Source organism: Myodes glareolus, chromosome 3 (genome assembly GCF_982192425.1).
Source record: "Myodes glareolus chromosome 3, mMyoGla1.1, whole genome shotgun sequence".
Taxonomy (NCBI): Eukaryota; Metazoa; Chordata; class Mammalia; order Rodentia; family Cricetidae; genus Myodes; species Myodes glareolus.
The window spans coordinates 59,425,120-59,444,771 of NC_142028.1; the positions used below are offsets into that span (position 1 = coordinate 59,425,120).

The following is a 19,652-nucleotide window of genomic DNA, read 5'->3' on the forward strand; positions in this document are numbered from 1 at the left end:
CACTAAAAAATTCTCCTGGGGTGAAAACTGGGGGTGTGGCTCAATGACAGAGTGCTTGCCTAGCATTTATGAGGTTCTGGTCCTTGGCACTGGAAAACAATGGCAACAAAAACCCTGTGTATCAGTCAGGTGGTGGTGCACACCTTTAATCCAGCACTTGGGAGGTAAAGGCTGGTGGATCTCTGTGAATTTGAGGCCAGCCTGGTCTACAGAGTGAACTCTGGTACAGCCAGGGCTACACAGAGAAACCCTGACTCAAAAAACAAAAACAAAGATTAATAAACAAACAAAAAAACCACCCTGTTTATCGGACCAAGAATGGAGGGAGATCTTGGTGTTCTGGTGTACCAGTGGGAGGACTTAGAGTAGGTTCCTTCTCACTTTGTAAAGTACAACATGTACCTAGAAGCTGGGCCTCAAAGAACCACAGGTTCCTATGGGTACTGCTTCACCCTGCCTCAGCACCTCCCTAGACTCCTTAAACTAGAAACTTTTAGTCACTAATTATACACAGTACCAATTATCTCAAAGGATACTTCATGAGGTTAGATGTCCCTTGACCTACTCACCAGTTCTTTAGGTTGTAGTAAACACAGCCTTGGCCATCAGCATTGAACAGAGCCAGGAAGGTGTTAGGCATGTCATTAAAGAGGCAGGTGATGGGTTTCCCTCTGCAGCATGTGGGAATCTGAAGCATGGCGATGTTTCCGGAGGGATAGCTGGCAGACACAGTCAAGTCAAACTAACACAGCTCTCCAGGTGCTGGCTATCAGGGTCCCCGCAGAAACAAGCCTTCTTACAAAAGGATGCTTCTGTTGCGCACTGCTTCCTTCCTTCAAAGATCCTGCCTATGCTTTGCATGTGTCACAGATAATTATGGAACCCAGCCATGCCCCAGGTCCTTCCTCTCTACTACCTTCTGGGAAGTGGTCCTTTCTCCATTTCACATGTCAGGGTTTTCACAGGTCTAAATGGTACTTCATAGACTTTTAATACGAACACATGAAGGTCTTGGGTGCAGGGTGAGGAGGTCACCCCATGTTTTGTCTCATCTTACACCACCAGCGAGTGACAGGGCCAGGGGATGATCTCCAGAACCAGCAGTATTTCTAGTACTGTCAGGCTGCCTCCCCCTTGGGCCAATTTAGTGGGAAAGGACATTCTCTCTGCTCCTTCCTTATCTTGAGAGGTCTCAAGAAGCACTGGTCCTCAGAAGAGCTGTGTTGGCAGCTCCTTCTCTATACAGAACTGCAGAAGCAGTGTTCCAGGTAGGACTGTAGTGACTGGTACTGCAATCTGTCCTCCTAAATCTTTCCCACCAGCCAAATAAAAACAGAAGTGAAAAGAGGGAGGGTGACAAGCAAGTGGAAAAGACACAGAGTGACACACAGAGTGACCCACAAGATGGCACAGACCAGAAATTCTAGACCTAGATAGGTAGTCCAATGATTGAAACAAAGATTACACTAAACAAATGAAGCAGCAAGTTAAAACAATAAAAGAAAAAATAACTGTTTTGGAAAGTAAATGAGTTGAAATTATACAGATTGTACATTATAAAGGAAAAGAAGGAACTGTATGAGAACTTATGCCTGGACTTTCAGAACTTGGGACACTGAGGCAGGAGATGATTGTGAGTTCTAAGCTAACCTGAGCTACACAGTTTCAGGTCAGCCTAAACTACAATGTGAGATATTATCTTTTATTTTTAATCCAAGAAAGAATAGATCCTCAGAACCCCAGGAAAGATCATTAGAAAGTCAGGAAAGAGAGGAGACGGAGAGGAAATCTACAGAAGCAAAATATACTGAATGAAGCTGGCCATAGTTGCACATATCTTTAATCCTAGCATTTGGGAAGCAGAGGCAGGCAAAAATCTCTTGAGTTCCAGACCAGCCAGGGCTACACAGAGAGATCTTGTTTCAAAAAAAGAAAGAAGAAAGAAATTTCAAACAACTAAAACAAAAACAAAAACCAAACTGGGAAGATTCACAGCACGTGTTGATTTAAAAACTTACCACAAATCTTTAATAATTGAACCAATGTGATATGGCATAAGGATAGACACCAAAATTATAAGAGTAGATTAAAAATAGACACTTCCATCAATTTATTTTTGCCAAGCTCTCCATGACCATTCCAAGTGGAAAGAATGGTCTCTTTGACAATTGGCACTAGGACAGTAGGATACCCGTGTGCAGAGGAATGAAACAAGGCCCTTAACTCATATAAGATGTAAATATTGGCTCCAAATACCTCAAAGATTTATATTAAGAGCTTCACCTATAAAGCTGATATAAGAAAACACAGGCTAAATCTTCATGACCTTGGATTTGGCAGTGATGTCATGGATGTTGAAACCAAAAGCATGATTAATAAAATGTGGAAATTTGGACTTTATCAACATTAACAACCTTTGGGGTTAGAGGCAGAGCTCAGTGGTGGATGGAGCATGTTTGGTACATTTGAGGCCGTAGGTTCAAGTTCTAGCAAGTGCCACACCAAAACACAACCAAGGCATGAGCAAAATGCTAGAACACATACTTCTCCAAACAGAAGCAAATGTAAAGCTGCTCAACATCACTGGAATCAGGAAAGCACAAGTCAAAAACAGGGGGTTCCAGCTGATTTCTGTGAAGAATGGTGACACGAACACAGAACTGGTTCTGAGGGCTGGACCAGCAGGTTCAAATCAGCTATGGCTTGCAACCTGATGACTATGAACAAAGACCTACCATTTTTATCTGAGCTCTGTATGTAAAAACAGAGTTGGTGGCTAAAGCCACTGTTCTGAAGAAGCCAAGAGGTGAAGAAAAGCTTTCCAAACATCTTTCACTCGGGAGGGACCCAATAGCTGGCTGGTGTACCTTACTTAGCCTTTGGACACAGAGACACAGAACTTCTTTAAGATTACTGGATCCAGCTCACTCATCATGTAACCAATAGAAGTGAGGCACACAGATTGAGTAATGTGTGCAGGGTCACTGTGAGGGCTAATGTGGACTGTCAACTTCATGATATTTAGGATTACATAGGAGACAAGTCTCTGTGGGTGTCTGTGAGAGCACTTCCTCCGAGAGGGTTTTAACTGAGGTAGACCTAAATGTGAGCAGCACCATTCCATGGGCCAGGGTCCCAGGCTGGCATTCATCTCTGTTTCCTGGCTGTGACTCATGTCATCAACCACTTTGCACATCTGCCCTCATGCCTGACATGAAGGCCTATACCTTCAAACTGAGAGCCAAAATAAATTCTTCCTTCCCCAAATACCTGGTGTGGTATTTTGTCACACTGACAAGACAGGAAATGAATGTAGAGAAGAACTGAACCTGGTCTCTGTAATTCCCAAGGTGAAAACAGACTAATTGTCAAGATGCCATCACTGATGAAGTAGAAGTCGAATGTCCCTGCAGCAATGGAGAAGAGGTTTGAGATGGTTCCATATGAGGTATCCCATAATTCTGAGACAGGTAGGAACAAAGATCCATGGCAAACATTCTCTGGTCCCATTGCTAGAAATCTAACCTGTAAACACAGTGTTGAATCTGGTTAATGTAGTGAAGAGTCAGAAATAAGGGGCTAAGGAGCTCCACAACCTTCTCAAGCAATAGCTACCTTGGAAGGAGTTTGCCTCTTCTATATTGGAATGAGGAGAGGCAGGGCTGGGAGGGTGTGAAGAATGGATCCATTTATGGGCAGAGAAACAATGAAACTCCTTTGACATGGTGCTTAAATCTTTAATACCCAGTTCAGTAAAGTGGAAGTAGAACAAAGTGAGGAGGCTGTTTCTGGGCAAACTTGTTCAGTGCCATGGCCCCATGAAAGGAGCTGAGCTAACTCAGATACCCACCCTCTGCTCCAATGGTAGGAGATCTGATTACCCAGGGCCTTCCAAGTCTTCCTTCTATGCTTTTCTACTATGCAGAATGATCTTTAAGGACATAATGTTGGTATCTGAGAGAGGACCAAAACAGAGGCACAATAGCCTTTTTTCTCTTGAGGCTTTTTCACCAAATTCCTTTTGTGACAAAGAGGTCACACTGCCTCTTTGGGGCTCAGTTTCCCTGTTTCTACAACAAAGGAGCAAAACTAGATGACTCTGTGTCATGTCTCCCATCCTTGAAGTTAGTGTAACTCAGAACCTGGAATAAGTGTTTTGCCTCCAAAGGACTCAGAGTTCACATTGCCCTAAGGCTGGACATCTGGATCTGGTGTAGCTCTAGAAGATGCTGGAGAGGAAATGGGTGAGATGTGCCTGAAAGGGACAGTAAAGGGGACTTTTCAACTCCATGTTTTCCAAAAGGATCTCTCTTTTTGACCTTTATCGTCAAATTCAAATTCCTTTCCTAATTTTAAAAGACAACAATCAGACTAAAGTTGCTCCTTCTGAGGTTCTCACGAACCAGGTCTATCCAGTTCATTATTGACCCACTGTACATAATAGCTACTTGTTACATCTCTGTGAGTAGAAAAAGCAGCCAACTCAACCCACTCCAAGGCATGGCACAAACCTGAGCTTTCTGGACTGGAGTTCAAGCCCAGGCAAAAAGGCTGTTTTCTGTGGGCCGCAAGTTTCCTGCAGCTGCAGCTCACAATTTGCATGTGTGTGGATATGCACATATATCCATATTTCTAGAAAGAGGGTCTATACTGCCCATCAGATTCACAGGGGGAAATGTGTCCTCTTCTGCCACTTTTGCACCCAACATTCACATTCAACCACAACCAAGCAGACCTCAGTTGCGGTCAAACAGATGTGCAGCAAGTGGGATGAGTGCTTAGACTCTAAGCACTCGAACCTTAGAGGTGATGTGCAAGGACCACAGGGTAAAACTAGTGAATAAGGAACCGAGAAACAACCCCTACCACAACATTTAGGGACACCTCACTTTTTCTCTCAGCTGGAAATGAACTGCCCTGTCTATAGCTTTCTCTCTCCTGGTGGATGCCTTGAAGGCAAGGATCCATCTACACAGACAAGATTTTCACAGGTATAAGGAGCTTGATATACTCCTACTGATGTGAACTATACTGGACTTGTACTTAACTTTAAATTCCTTCCTCACTCCCTCCAGAGCGTGACCTGAACCACCACTTATCCCTGGAGCATCCTCACCAGGTTTCTCTAGTTGACCAAGAATCCCCATTGACTAGTTAGCTGTTTCAAGCCCTGGAGTTCTCTGGGGCTGAGTTGAGGAGAAAAACAAGCCCATCAAAAGGATATTAAATGAAGGAAGAGCCATCATAGAAAGTGTAATGCAGCTTGATTGGCTTCTTGGGCCCCTTCCACTCTTGAGAATGGCGACCCGTGTGAGCATGGTGGCTGGAAGGCTGGTTAGGAGTGGAAGCAGTAACCTGAGTCCCCGCAGTGGGAGGTTGGTGAGGGTCCCCCTTGGAGGTCAACATTAAATGAGAGGGTATCTTTGCCCTGTAGTTGCGTAAAATCATGGGGCAGGAGATATTCCTCCCTTTCCACAAGATCCTTTCGGCTTCTCTGTGGGAAGGAGATGAACGCATCTTCTAGGCGCCCGGTTCTCTCTCTTCAGAGAGGTTCTCTATAGCCCCTTCTTAGCCCAGTCCCCTTGTCCTAAAGGACACATCTTCTTCCCAGTCTTCCTCATGAGCAAAGGCAGTACTTTTAGGAGGAAGTGGGAAGGTGTCAATATGCCCTGGAAAGACCAGCTGTGTCTGACTGTCTGTCTGGACCTATGGAGTAGGGCTCTATGGAGCAAACTCTGGAGCAGCTGGAGACAGACTATTCCCTCATCCGCCCTACCCCCCTCATCTAGAATGTCATAGTACAGAGGTAAACTGGGTGGCTGTTGCCTACCTCTGCCGTGGCCATATGATCCCAGGAGACATATATAACTTAGGTATGAAAAGGATTTTAGTTTTTATGAGCTGGGCCCTTAGAAAAATGGGTTTTTGTTAGGCCTCACAGTATCCCCAAATAATATACTAGGAATCACCTATGTAGATGATATATTTTGGGGGGAGATTTTTTTGAACACTTGGAAAATTATGCCAAAAATTAGCACTTGGGGCATAAAGTCTATGAATTGCCAGGAGCCACACAAAGGACTTCCTTGGGCGAGGGAGGATGTTACAGAGGCAAAGAGCATTGAACAGGAATTGGGCTGACAGAGCTAGGCAAGCTCAGGAACTGCTTTACTTTTCTTATTATCTATAAATTGGAAGGACCATGGGCTTGTGTGTGTGTGTGTGTGTGTGTGTGTGTGTGTGTGTGTGTGTGTGTGTAGGACACAGCTGGACTGGAATGGGGGGTGCACTTACTGCTGCAACACCCATCTTATCTATCCTTGTGTCCCACTTCCTATGGATGCCATCCCCATATCTAGGCACTCACATGTGACGACACATATCCTGCAGCTTTTCCCGGGCCTCAGGGCAGGGGTCCTGGACCTGGGCCTGGAACTCAACGACAGTGCTTTCAGGAGGGGTTCGGGCTCGAGGGAGTGGGGTTGTGATCTCATCTATAGCCTTTTTGTTGCCTGTAGTTAGAGGTAAGGAGTAGAAATACGGTGGGCTTCAGAGGTGAGTTCCTGAGCAATACATTCTCTTGGGGGAGAGCTGCAGAACATGTTAGAAGACTCTTATACTCTGCAGCAATGGGGGTCATTGGCTGAACTTAGTCAGCCAATAACTAAAGGTACATCAGAGACTGAGGAACACAGTAATGAACAGTAACAACAGCAATGAAGTGGGGCTTAATGCTGATGCTTCCATAGGCCCTTGTAACCAGTTCTCTTTTACCAAGGAGGGTGAAGCATGAGAAGACAAGTCACACAGGCAGCCAGGACGGGTGAAGACTTGGCTTCAAGCTTCTCAACTTCCAGTCTTACCTCCAGTGTCTGTGGGAATCAAAGGGGCAATGTGAACCAACCCTGCCCTCCTTCACTATCCACTCCTCCCCTACCTGTCTGTCTCATTCATGCTGTCATCATAGTTGGTAGGGTGGGTGGAAGGTCCTGAGGTCTCTCTTATTCCCAGCAGGCCCCTCTCCACCATACCCTCCCCTTGGAGCTGCTTTCTCTCACCTGTTATTTGCCCTAAGGTTCTCTTCCTTTCTATGTGGGCCTTTCTCAACAGGGCAGGGGAGTCTTCTGTGGTTTTGCATCGTAGCCCCTCTAGAACACAGAACTGGAGCCTGCTAAGTTTGGGACACAAAGATCACTATTTCTCCACTGACCGTGTGGCTGAACAGAGCTGTCTTATTCACAGGCATCAGATTTGGATGCTACCTTGGTTGAAGGACTTAATTGCATGGGGGACACACACTGGAATGGAATTCAATTCTGATTGCACTGACTGGAGGTGCTGCAGCTCTGGAGGGCTTATAAGGATCTGTGTCACAGGCTGCTGAATCTCGGCGAGTTGAGTATCCTTCTAGCAGACATGAGACCTAACCATGCTACCAACTGCACAGGTTAGATGCTGATCTAGTCATTCATTTCTCCTCCCAATCCACCATCATCAAGGATAGAGGGTGTGTACTCTCCCCACCAGAGAAACAGGCACAGAGAGAGTGTGTGTGTCTGGCTGAAAACATTATTTCCTTTCTCACCTTTCTTCTTGCCTTCCTTTACTGTGGAGAGGGAGAAGCTCAGGCAGGCTGTGGAAGTCTGGTAGACCAGCTGGTAGGGCGTGTTCACTCCCATGGCAGAGATGTTCATTGGGGAGTCTAGAGAAGAAGAATGAATTTTCTTTAGAATCTCTTACAATTTTACCTAAATTACAAAAATGTAATATAGTTTTCTTGTTCAAACAAGATGGTGGGCCAGATATTGCAAAGTTACCTATAGTCATAAACCAACCAGGAAGTCTTCTGAGGAGAGACTTCTAGACATAAACGCAAGAACACAATAAGTAAGCAACATCTTAAGGCTCCCTTTACAGGTCTCTCTGCCCCAGCCTCTTCAGGGTGAAGAGTCTCTCACACTTACATAAGGAGCAGAAAGAAAGCACAGGGAAAATTCTTCAAAAGGCAAGTGCACATGTCAGTTTGGCACTAGGTGTGGACAAATCTAGGCAGTAGGGAGCAAGGGATGAGAGTGGGCACTCCCATTATCTAACGCATGGGAATCAGATGTTCTTTGAACAGCCTCTCAGTCCCACAGCATCACACTGTCTTCCGTGCCACCATCTGATACATGAGTCTTAGGTTTAAATAGAGGACAAGAATTATGTATTATAATAGAGGACAAGAATTATGTATCACCAAGTAATCCTGCCCAAGGTGTAGGCTTGTCCAACACTGACAAAGCACTGATTCTGAGCTATGACCTACAAGTTGTCTGTCCTGTGTGAAATCTCTTTCTTGGAGACAAGTTTTCCCACTGATTGGCAACAAGACTCAAGTCTTTTTCCTTCCCAAGCATGAGGCTCCTGGGGAAATTCCATTTCTTTGGGTTCATTGTACCAGTAGTCTGAGCGCCAAAGGGAAGAGCACAAATGATCTCTATAGAATATCTGCACTCTTACTTACAATCGTATATGAAACCCATGGCCTCATTCACTGGTTCTTTCCCCATAAACAGTTACGTCACTGGTTGGGCATAAAACCATGTTGGAAAACGCTCAGAAATTCATTCAACACACTCAAATTCATAAAGAAAATGGTAAACCCAACCTCATTAAGTAAACAAAGACTATAAACAGAGCCTCCACCCTGGAGGAGCAAAACAACAATCACTTTTGCTAATGCTTCAGCTATTAAAATTAAAACAGTTTTCAGCACCTTCTACTCTAGCACAAATGAGAAAAATGGGTAAGAGCTAATGGTCAATCTGTCCATGTAGAGAAAAGTCATGTAGAAAGCTGTATAGACTGTAATCCTCTGCCCCAGTAATCTCTCACCTAGGAAATTAGTCTTAACCAATGCAACAGAATGAAAAATACAGTTGCATATAGAAGTAGAAGCAAAAAGCGTGTAAAGCTAAGCTCTGAGATAAATATGGAATGTGAGTGTTGGAGTCTATCCCCACTCACATGGCACATGCTGCAAACCATACTGCCACCCAGGCAAACATCTTCAGTTGACATGTAACAGAAACTGAGAGACAATGACAATACTATCAAAACATATATGCATGAACCAAGATAACAAGAGTGTTTTCTTTTTGGATTTTTTTACTCAGCAATGTCACTGTCAAAGGAGAATAAAGGAGCAGCCCTGAGTTAGTCTGTGACAAGTCAGGAGGGCAGGTGTCATGACAGGAAGACAAGCAGAAAGCAGTCGTACTACCAGGAAAACGTCTCCTTAGCAAAGGGTATGTTTAAGGAGCCACGCCAGGCAAATTTACTAGAATGCATCCCATAAAAACACAAATTTTGCAACAAACTATCAAACTTTGAACTTAATGCATTAGGAAATCTAGTTAATTAAAATCCTAAGTCAAATGAAAGCCTTCCCAGAAGAAATAAATGGACCATTCCTTCCACTATATTTGACTATTTTGACCACCTACCTGTCCCCCTCCCCCTGCAAAAAGATCCTCAGAGCTTTTTAAAAGAGAAGACTTTCTCAGTCTAGGGAGATAGCTCAGTAGATAAAACCACTTTGAAAGCCTGATGAGCTGAGTCAATCCCCAGAACCTGTCTAACGATGAAAGAGGGGACCAAATTCTACATAGAGCTGTGCTTTTACCTCACATGTACACATCATGCACACATATACAATAGCAATCAATAAAATTTTTAAAGTGAGAGAGATAAATATCTGCGCCAAGTGTTAACCAGTGCGAGATTTCTGAGTGACTTCCATGATGGGGGAGGGGGAGCTTTTCCATGGTTCTGGCATCTTTTCCTGCTGTAAGATCTCTGTGCAGGCCTGGCTGTCCTGGAACTTCTTCATCACCTCTTAGTCCCACCACAGTTTTCAAGGACTCCCTACATTACTTTCACTAACCTCCATGAAATCCTATGCTTTTTCCTAGATCTGGAATTTTTACTATTTAACCGATTTACTCTTGATGTGTCTATCATTATCAGGTATTTAACCTCTAATCATCAGGGGAGCTTGATAAAGTCACTGACTCGGTGGCAGGGAGTAGTGAAATGGTGGCTGACTCCTCAGGCGACAGAGCACAGGTATAAGATTTGTTCTGAGGTCTAATGACAGTACTGCTAAGCATTCAAATGAACACTAGTGTATAAAACCAAACTAAAGATATAAAACATCACAGGGGGATGTTGATTGAAAAAAAATCAGAATGGATATTTGCCAAAGACATACAAATGGCCAACAATATATAAAAAGATGTTTTAAGTTATTAATCATCAGAAGACTATAAATCAAAGTCACAATAAAATATCATTTTGTGACTTTTATCAAAAATAAAAAAAACAATAGCTAGGTGGTGGTGGCACATGCCTTTAATCTCAGACTCAGGAGGCAGAGGCAGGATGATCTTTGTGAGTTTGAGGACAACCTGGTCTGTAGAGAACGTTCCAGAACAAGCCAAGGCTACACAGAAAAATCCTGTCACAAAAGCAACAAAATAATAATAATAAACAAAAATAAAAACAATAATAATGCTAATGAGGGCATGGAGGAAAGAGTTTTGTAACTGTGGTAGCACTGTAACTGAACATAACCACAATAAAGACTCTCTGAAGAGCTAAAACTGCTGTGTGGAGCAGCACAGCTGTGACCACAGCACTTGAAAATCTAAGGCGGGAAAATTACAAGGTAATGCTACATAGCAAGACCCTGTGTCAAATAAAACTTATAAATATAACTACTGTATGGCAACCCCACTTGCAGGTAATTTAAAGGAAATGAAGTCAGGACCATAAAAGAGATACTTGTATACTTGTGTTCACTGCAGCATAATTTCCAACAGTCAAATGGGATCAGCCTGAGTATCCATCAGTGGGTGAACAAATAAAAAGAATGTGATACACATACAGAGTAGGACAGTGTTTGGTCTGACAATGTAATGGAATCCTACCATTTACACCAAGATAGAGAAGTTTAGAGGGCATTATGCTAAGTGAAATAAACCAGGCACAAAAGATAAATCCTGCAAGAGCTCACTCATGTGTGAAATCTAAAACGTTCAAACTCACAGATGTAGAAAGAACAATGGTGTTTGCTGTGCATATTCAGGGTGATGTTGGTATTAGGTACAAACTTTCCTAAGTACTGGGATCAAATGAGCAACATGGCAGTGTTGTCACTTTACAGTTTAGTGCACTTGATATTTGCTAAGAAGGTCGGCAGAGCTTAGCTGTTCTCTTCAGGCACACAGGTAAAGAGGTGAAATGAAAACAGATTACAAACATTGAACTGCTGACCCGAGTGAATTGTGATATTGCAGATCTTGCTCCCTTACTTCCATATCTCCAAAGATCACCTCCTCTAATGTTTCTCCTCCTGTTCAGCCATATTTTGTGATATTCATAAAAAACATCTCTTTGCTTATATTAAACTATTAAATAAATCACCACAAACACATCCTTTCATACCTTCTTTTGCCAGATGATATTTTTTAAGAATTACCTACACTGCTGAGTTGCTTTGGGGTACAGGGTCTCATGTAGCCCAAACTGGCCTAGAACTCATTAGGTAACTGAGAATGATCTTGAACTCCTAATTCTCTTGCCTCAGGACGAGAGGTATGCATTATGTGCCCAGCTTGATTTGTTCTTTTTTGATGCTCACTATGAAACAGTATCTGCATGGACCATAATTTATTCATCACCATTGATCGACAGCTGTTTCTAATCTTTCTCCCTTTCCAAATGGTTCTGTGATAAACATTCCTGTAGGACTGCTTGTATGTAAGGACTAAGTTGTGGCCAGCAGATGGGAGCTGATTCCCATATGCCATGAACAGGTGAGCTCAGATATAAAACGTCAGAACTGACAGCAATCTGAGTCATGACTTCATTGCTACGACATATTTACCATATGTACTGAAGGGCTGGTGTGCAACAGACTGAAAATTTTAGAAGCTTGACTCTTGAGAAGCATACTCTAGAACTAGAAAGAGGAGTTACATGGTGAGTTGGGAGGTGTAGACATTTCTACCAACAAAAAATTAGGCTGCCCTCCACCAGAGGTGTGCGAGTCGTCCCTGCTAGCAGCTGGGGTCTAGGGCTCCTGCTACTCCACAGCCACCTCAGCTCTTGGGAGCTTTGGCCTTTCAACTATAGCTTTTACCTTCCTAGCACCTTCTTGTTGGCTCTGTTTGCATATTTCCCCTGCGGGAGGGTACCCACCTTTCCCCAGCTGTGCTGAACTAAAGCAGCTTTTTCCGACAGTGCCAGTCAGACAGTCAAAGGCCATCTCCTTGGCATTGAGATGGAGAAGCTGGCTGGCCTCCACAAAGCGCTTGGTGATGTCCAGAGGATTGGCACCTGCTGAAGGAATGAACAAAGACAAAGTGTTTTCTTCCTGGCAAGGATGACTCTTCCAGAAAAGACCTTTGCAAATAGCCCAGGAAATAGTGGAAGACTAGGAAGGCCCAGAAAAAGGTGGACTCATTCCTGATGTAAAGCTGAGGCGCTCCTGACATGTACACTGGATTGAGCAGAGAGCTCAGGATCCAGCAGGCAGTACTTTACTCCCAGTCTCCCTGCTTGCCTGCCCACAGCTGAGCACTGAGGCCTCCAAGAGACTTCTGTTGACACTCTCTTAGGTTTTCCCCATCCCTGGAATAATGCCCTCAGTTTGGAGGCACTGGGCTCAGAATTTTCTTGGCATTGGGTGGACCAGGCTCTTGATTCATAAATTCTACGTCTCTTCTCTCCAATGCAGCTCTTTCCACCTCTGTATCATCATCCCAAATGCTCCCTTCAGTGTCTCTAATGTCTCATTGCCAACACTGCTAACTTTTGGATGGGCACTCGAGATGGATGACTGGGAGGAAAGTGGGAGAAACAAAGAAGGCAAAAGGAGAGTACTTGGCACGGAAGAGGGAAGCATGGTTCTTGCAGCACGCCCAAGGCCACCACTCCCATTTCTAGTGCATACTTATATAGGTTAAGTATCCCTTAACCCAGGGCTTGAGCTAAAAGAGTGAGGGACTTTGAGGGAGACTGGGATTTGGGAATATCTTCCTTTACATATGGAGATATCTGGGGATGGGACTTAGACATGGAATTTTCTGATGTTTCATGTGCACCCTGTATGCAGACTGAAGATCGTCTTAAATGCGAATCACCGTGCACTGTCAGCTGTGGAATGTTCTGTGGCATTATGTGAGCATTCAACATCCTCAGACTGCAGAGTATTTTAGATTCTGGATTGTGGATGCTCAACTTATACCTGTTGGGGTATATGTTATGCATGTGCACAGATACCACACACATACAACTCATACCTGTTGGGGTAGATGTTATGCATGTGTACACACACAGACACACATGTACCTATTCAGAAACAGAGGGGAAGGGAATCTGTGAACAGCCTTACCAGAGGCAGACTCCACCATGGCCTTCATCTTCAGGGAAAGCAGCTCTGTCAGCAGGTGGATGGATTGCCGCTGGAACTTATGCAGGGTTTCTTGACCAGTGGGCACCAGTCGAGCAGAGGCAGGAGTGGGGGTCGAGGGCTTGCCCCTGCTGGAAGTTGTCAGCAGTACTGGTGGGGGTGGGGGTGGAGGGGGTGGCTTCTTCTGCAAGGGGACCTGCACTGGGATCACCTCTGTAAGCACCACTGTAGGAGTTCCAAAGCTGATCACCAGATCCTGGATTTCAGATGGGGTGGGCACTGCAGGGTCACAGATGAGTTCCTCCCAGGTGAACTCAAAGATATTCCTGATGCCTTTTGGGATGGCAATGCCTGAGTTTCGGCAGACAATGAGGAGTTTGGAGACGTGGGCCAGCAGTTTGGGGGCTGTGGCTGAGTATTGTAGGAACAGTTCTCGGTTACTTTTGCCCTGGTTCATGTTGCCTGGGCAAGCATACTGCTAGGTGGTATTGTCCATCTCAGAGGAGAGGGACCTTCAGCTGTAAAGACTCTGCGGTCTGAGAAGTGAAGTGTGTAGGGTCAGCTCTTACCTACAGAGAAGCTTTGAGAAAAGATGGAGTGTACATGCAGAACTAGCCCTCACAGGTCATCAAGCCAGCAGTTTCTGTCTCAGAAGGATAAGAAAGTTGCTTGTCCTTCTTCCATGCTAGAATAAAGTATTGTTCCCTTCCCTCATCTTCCCAGGAACAGCAATGTGGGTGAGTTAGACTGGAAAAGGCCTGCTGCCAAGGATGGGCCCAGAGAGGTTCCAGAGAGGGCCACAGAAACTGAGTACCTAGATGGACAAAAGGGACAGGACAAGGAGGAAAATCTCACCATACTTTTGTTAGTTAGCAACCTGAGGACAGAAGATCTGCCTGTGGTCTACTAAAAAAAGTTTGAAAAAAATTAAAGGATGCCATTGGTTCTTTCCAGAAACAAGGGACATGAGAGCTTCTGGTCACAAACCTGGGCTGGGTATCCGATTAATCAACATGTACAGTCTAGACCAGAGACAGAGCATGAAGGACAATGCAACCCCACAATTCAGTATCTTATAGCACAGATCACATTCCACCAAGTCTAGGACATCAACAATTGGAAAATGCACTGTTAGAAAGATACCATTGGCTGGAAGATGTAACACAACTGTGGAGATGTTATAGTGTGAAAAATGCATACCCTAACATTAGGGATTGTGGGGAGCATTTTCCTTCTTTAAAAGAGATGCTTAAGGAGTCTCAATGCTCAAATAAGCACTGGGGGGCAGGGGGTTGGGTTTAGATAACATATGAAAACATAAATCCTCTTTCAGATCTTACGCTGAACAAGAACAATGCCCAATAATGCCTGTTTATTTCTGAGGCCTTCATGAGGATGTGAACTTCTACAGGAGGGCAACACATGGGACTGCCCATCTGTAGCATTTCTAGCTTCTCCTTACCGTGCTGGCTTATCTCTACCATCTATCTGGACGCCAATCTAGTATGCTTGCAATGTCAGCCACAAGAGCAGAGGGTGGGCTGCTGGCTGCATCTGGCGAGTGCAGCTGTCCAGTCATCCCTTTCCCACTTTCCCACACAGGCAATCCTCTTCTCCTTTTCAAGCTCTGACCTTGGGGCCCACCCCACGTTCCAGGAGCATTCCAGGACAGCTCCTCGGGCACACACCTGAAGTGCTTGCAGAGGTCCATGCTCACTAGCTGTGTACAACCTGTGGTGAGGAGACTGTTCTCTCTCCTAACTTGCTGAAGAGGAACCAGAGCTCTAGACTGGGACATATCTGTCCCTAGAGTCAAAGCATGAAGACTTTTGCAAACACTATACCACTTCTCCCTGGCCTTTGATCTATCTTTGCCCATCTATCAGGAACAAAGTTCCCAAACAGCAAGAGTCCCATAGGACAAAGTTCCTAATATTCTACAGGCTTGAAGACAAAGTGGCTTCCTGTGTCTATCTGCTGATCTCTAGCACTGCCATTTCTCAGCTTCACAGACTCAGAAAATAGATTTATTCTGGAATGGTCAGTCCACAGAACAAAGACGCCACTCAGAATCTCAGGGATTAGGGCAGCAAGTCAGAGAGGTCTGACCCTAACTGTACAGGGCAGATGATGATGATATTTCTTCCCCTGTCACCCTCACCATCCCACCCTCCTTTTTTTCCTCCTCCACCTCCTCCTCTTCCTTCACTCAGGACTGAAATGAAGAAAACATGACTAAGCAATCCCTGAAATCCTTGCAATGCTAACTGTTTGGGAAACTTCTCTCCCATACTCTTAATTAGTTCCTATCACTTGATATTAATTATGAAGATATGCCATGCATATAGATAAAAGAGCAGGCAGAACTATAAACCCCACATTGTGTGCCTCAGTTTTTGTAAAATGAACATTTATGTGTTGTATATTCAGAAATGCAGCCAATATTATTGAATTTTAGAGCAGTTCATCTCCTAAACAAGTATATTTGTGATCACTCCCATTTTGCTTATCCCAAACAACTTCATCTAGCCTGTGTATATAGACTGACCTGTTTTTAAGATTTTTTAAATGATTTTAATAAGGTATAGGTATGTACATCCACATGTGGGTACATATACATTAGTGCAGGTGCCTGCAGAGGCCAGAGGCATGGGATCTCCTTGGAACTGAAGTTATAGACAAGTTGTGAGCTGCCTTTCTTGGGTGCTGTAAACTGATCTTGGGTTCACTGGAAGAGCAGCAAATGTTAACCACTGAGACTTCTCTCCAGTCCCAGATTTGCCTCTTTTTTTGAAATGTATGTTTATATACATATGTATGTGCAGATATATGTGCATGCTTGTACAAGAATGCTAAGCAGTGGTGGCACACGCCTTTAATCCCAGCACTTGGGAGGCAGAGGCATGTGGATCTCTCTGAGTTGGAGGTTAGTCTATAGAGCTAGTTCCAGGACAGGATCCAAAGTGACAGAGAAACCCTGTCTCAACCACCCACCCCCCCACACACACAAAAAAAGAAGAAGAATGTGGAGACTAGATATTGTTTCTCAAGAGTCACACACCTTGTTTCTTTTTAGACAGGGTCTCTTACTAGAACCTGGGAGTCACTTATAGGATAGACCAGATGATCAATGAGCCCCAGAAATCTGTTTCTCCCTAGCACTGGAATTACTGCACAGTAAATATAGTACTGGAGGTCAAACCCAGGCCTTCATGCTTGCACAGTCAGCAAGGTATCAATTGAGTTATCTCCTAGTAGCCCATATTTGCCTGTTCTGGACATTTAATATAAAGGGAATTATGAATTATGTGGTCCTTCCTACCCCAATTGGTACTTGATGGTTATTGGAGGAAGAAGTAATGTTTGTTTGAGAATATGGTTCCCAAGTACCAGTTGATGAACCCACACCCATGCACATAACAGAAACACTAATTGGACTTGGTGGGCATGGTGGTTTAAATGAGAAATGTCTCAGGCTCACATATTTGAACACTTGGTCCTAGATTGGTGGCACTATTCTGGGGGAAGTTTTGGGAGCCTGTAAGGAGATGCAGGCTTGCTGACTTATATCACCGGAGTTAGCCTTGAGGGTTTTTAGCCTTGCCTCACTTCCCAATCTAACTTTCTGTCTCTGCTTTGGGTGAGTAAATAAAGTTGTAAACAGTTAGCTTCCTGTTCCTGCCACCATGCCATGCCTTCTTGGACATTACAGGCTTTCCCTCTGGAACAGTGAGCCAAAGTAGTAAATTCTTGCTTCTGTAAGTTGCTTATAGTCATGGTATTTGTCACAGAAACTGGAAGGTAGTCAATATAATAGGCTTTAAAAAAAAAAAGGAAAGAAGAGACAAGAAGTTACCAGGTGAAAAGATTAGCGGATTTTGGAGGGGTAGTAGGAAAGAATGGGTGTGTGTGGATAAGGTCACAATACATTATATGCATGTATGAAATTCTCAAAGAAGAAATAAAAGCATAAATATGCGTGCTCCTTTGTGATGGTTGTTTTGTTTGCCATGATGTTTTTAAAGTTTATCTGTGATGGGCCATGCATGATGGCACATGCCTTAGTTCCAGCACTTGAGAAGCAGAGGCAGGCAGATTTCTGAGTTCAAGGCTAGCTTGGTCTACAGATCAAGTTTCAGGAAAGTCAAGGTTACAGAAAGAAACCCTGTCTCAAAGAAAAAAAAATAGTTATGACCTGGAGACATGGGTTAGCAGTTCAGAGTGACCCAGGTTCTCAGAACTCACATGGTAGCTCACAATGATCTGTAACTCCCGACCCGGGGAATCTAACGCCCCTCTAATGGCCTCTTCAGGCACTGTACACACAGTGCATAGACATACATGCATACAAAACACTCATACACAAAACAAATTTTAAAAGTCCACCCATGTAACAGCATGCACAAATACTTCATTACTTTTTGGGTTTTACTGTTGCTTGTTTGTTGAAACAGTCTCACTATAGCTCTGGTTTGCCTGAAATGATGTAGACCAGGCTGCCCTCAGTACTCCCAGAGATCCACTTGTCTCTGCCTCCTGAGTGCTGGAATTAAAGGCAGGTGTCATGGGGCTGGAGAAATGGTTCAGTGGTTAAGAGCACTGGCTGCTCTTCCAGAGGACCCAGGTTCAATTCCCACCACCAACATGGTGGATCACAACTGTCTATAACTCTGGTTCCAGATTTGAAGCCCTCCTCTGGCCTTAAGGGCACCACTCATGCAGATGGTAAATTAACATATATGAAAACAAAATACTCATACACAAAATAAAAAACACCACCAGATCTTGTTTTTCATTTTATCATTGTTGGTGCATGTGTATGAAGGTCAGAGAATAACTGTATGTAGTTGACCCTCACCTTCTAGTTTTACATGGATTCAAAGAGCTCAACTTAAGTTACCCAGGGTTGCACAAGAAGCACTTTACCCGCTGAGTCCTCTTACTAGCTCGTATATTTCTGAGGGTGGAGTGGGGTGTGTTACATGTGTGGAAGGGTACATGTGCATGTGTGTGTGTGTGTGTGTGTAAATGGAAGCTACAGGTTAGTTTTTAGTGACTTTCTTGACCATTCTCCATTTCACTTTTGTCTTTTTTTTTTTTTATGAGTGTCTTTCTCTAAAACTAGAGCTCACTGATTGGCTGGACTGGCCTTTGTCTCTCTCCACCTCCATTTACTCCTTCACCGCATGCTGGGGCTCAGAACCCAGGTCTCCAAGATTGCACAGCAGGCACTTTATTGACTGCACCATCTCTCCAGTGCTCAATGTTTATTTTTCTGAAGAACTCCAGGCTTTAGCAAAGCAACAACCCTACTTCACAGTCACCAGCAATGGTACAAAGGTCCCAATTTCTACATTCCTTGTAGACAAATCTTATCACTATTGTTTTGATTCTGGTATCATCACAGTAGGTATGAAGGTAGTGATTTGATTTACAATCCCATGTGTCTAGAGATGCTAAGCACTTTTCATATGCTTACCAGGTATTTTATATAATTGGAAACATATCTATTCAGATCTAAGAAACAATTTTAAAAGAAATGTTATTTTAATTAAATGCACAGATAACATACTACATCTCCTCAAAATTTGCCTTAAAAAGTGTCTTACTAAGTCTATCTCTAAGATGAATATGAAGCTGTTGAGTAGAGGACCTTGAGACTTACCTGTAAAGGAGGCTGTCTTTATAGAACACACACCTTTTAGTCACTCACTGCCCTTCTCATATGTCTTGCCTGGAAGGGATGAGATAGGAGTATTCCCAGCAGTCATTTTGAACCATGAAGTTACCTTGAAGAGGGAAGCCATGAGCTAGGGGTAATTATACAGAACAATAGAACCTAGACTACTGATAATATTGTAGGACCCCATACCATCCTTTTGCCAAATTTCTCCCACATAGAAAAATGACCCTTTTGTGTTTGCTCCTAGTGTCTAAAAGCTACTTCTTCATTCACACCTCTATTCTTGCCATCAAATATTATTTCTGAGAAGTAGCCATTTTGGGTCACTCCACTCTCTTGTCTAATTTTATTCTGCCACTCACTCTTCCAGGATTGAGCTTTGGAGAACCTCAATGCCAAAAGGAAGAATGAAACGAAACTGCCTTCAATAGGAATCACACTTCAGAAGAATGTGCAAATTCTTCTGTATATCTACGTTTCTATTGTGACAAAATATCGTAACCAAGACAA

General features: G+C 43.8%; 1 protein-coding gene across 1 annotated transcript in view; it reads right to left on the reverse strand.

Moving 5' to 3' along the window:
• The window catches only part of Fam194c (family with sequence similarity 149 member C), a 63,946-nt gene that overhangs the window by 35,921 nt on the left and 8,373 nt on the right, over nucleotides 1-19,652 (reverse strand). Inside the window, 8 exon segments of the mRNA XM_085686739.2 lie at nucleotides 570-719; nucleotides 5,225-5,494; nucleotides 6,368-6,512; nucleotides 6,864-6,872; nucleotides 7,586-7,702; nucleotides 12,247-12,387; nucleotides 13,442-14,273; nucleotides 19,125-19,248. Of these exon segments, the coding sequence (XP_085542865.1) occupies nucleotides 570-719; nucleotides 5,225-5,494; nucleotides 6,368-6,512; nucleotides 6,864-6,872; nucleotides 7,586-7,702; nucleotides 12,247-12,387; nucleotides 13,442-13,916 (1,307 nt within the window). The 5' untranslated portion in view covers nucleotides 13,917-14,273; nucleotides 19,125-19,248.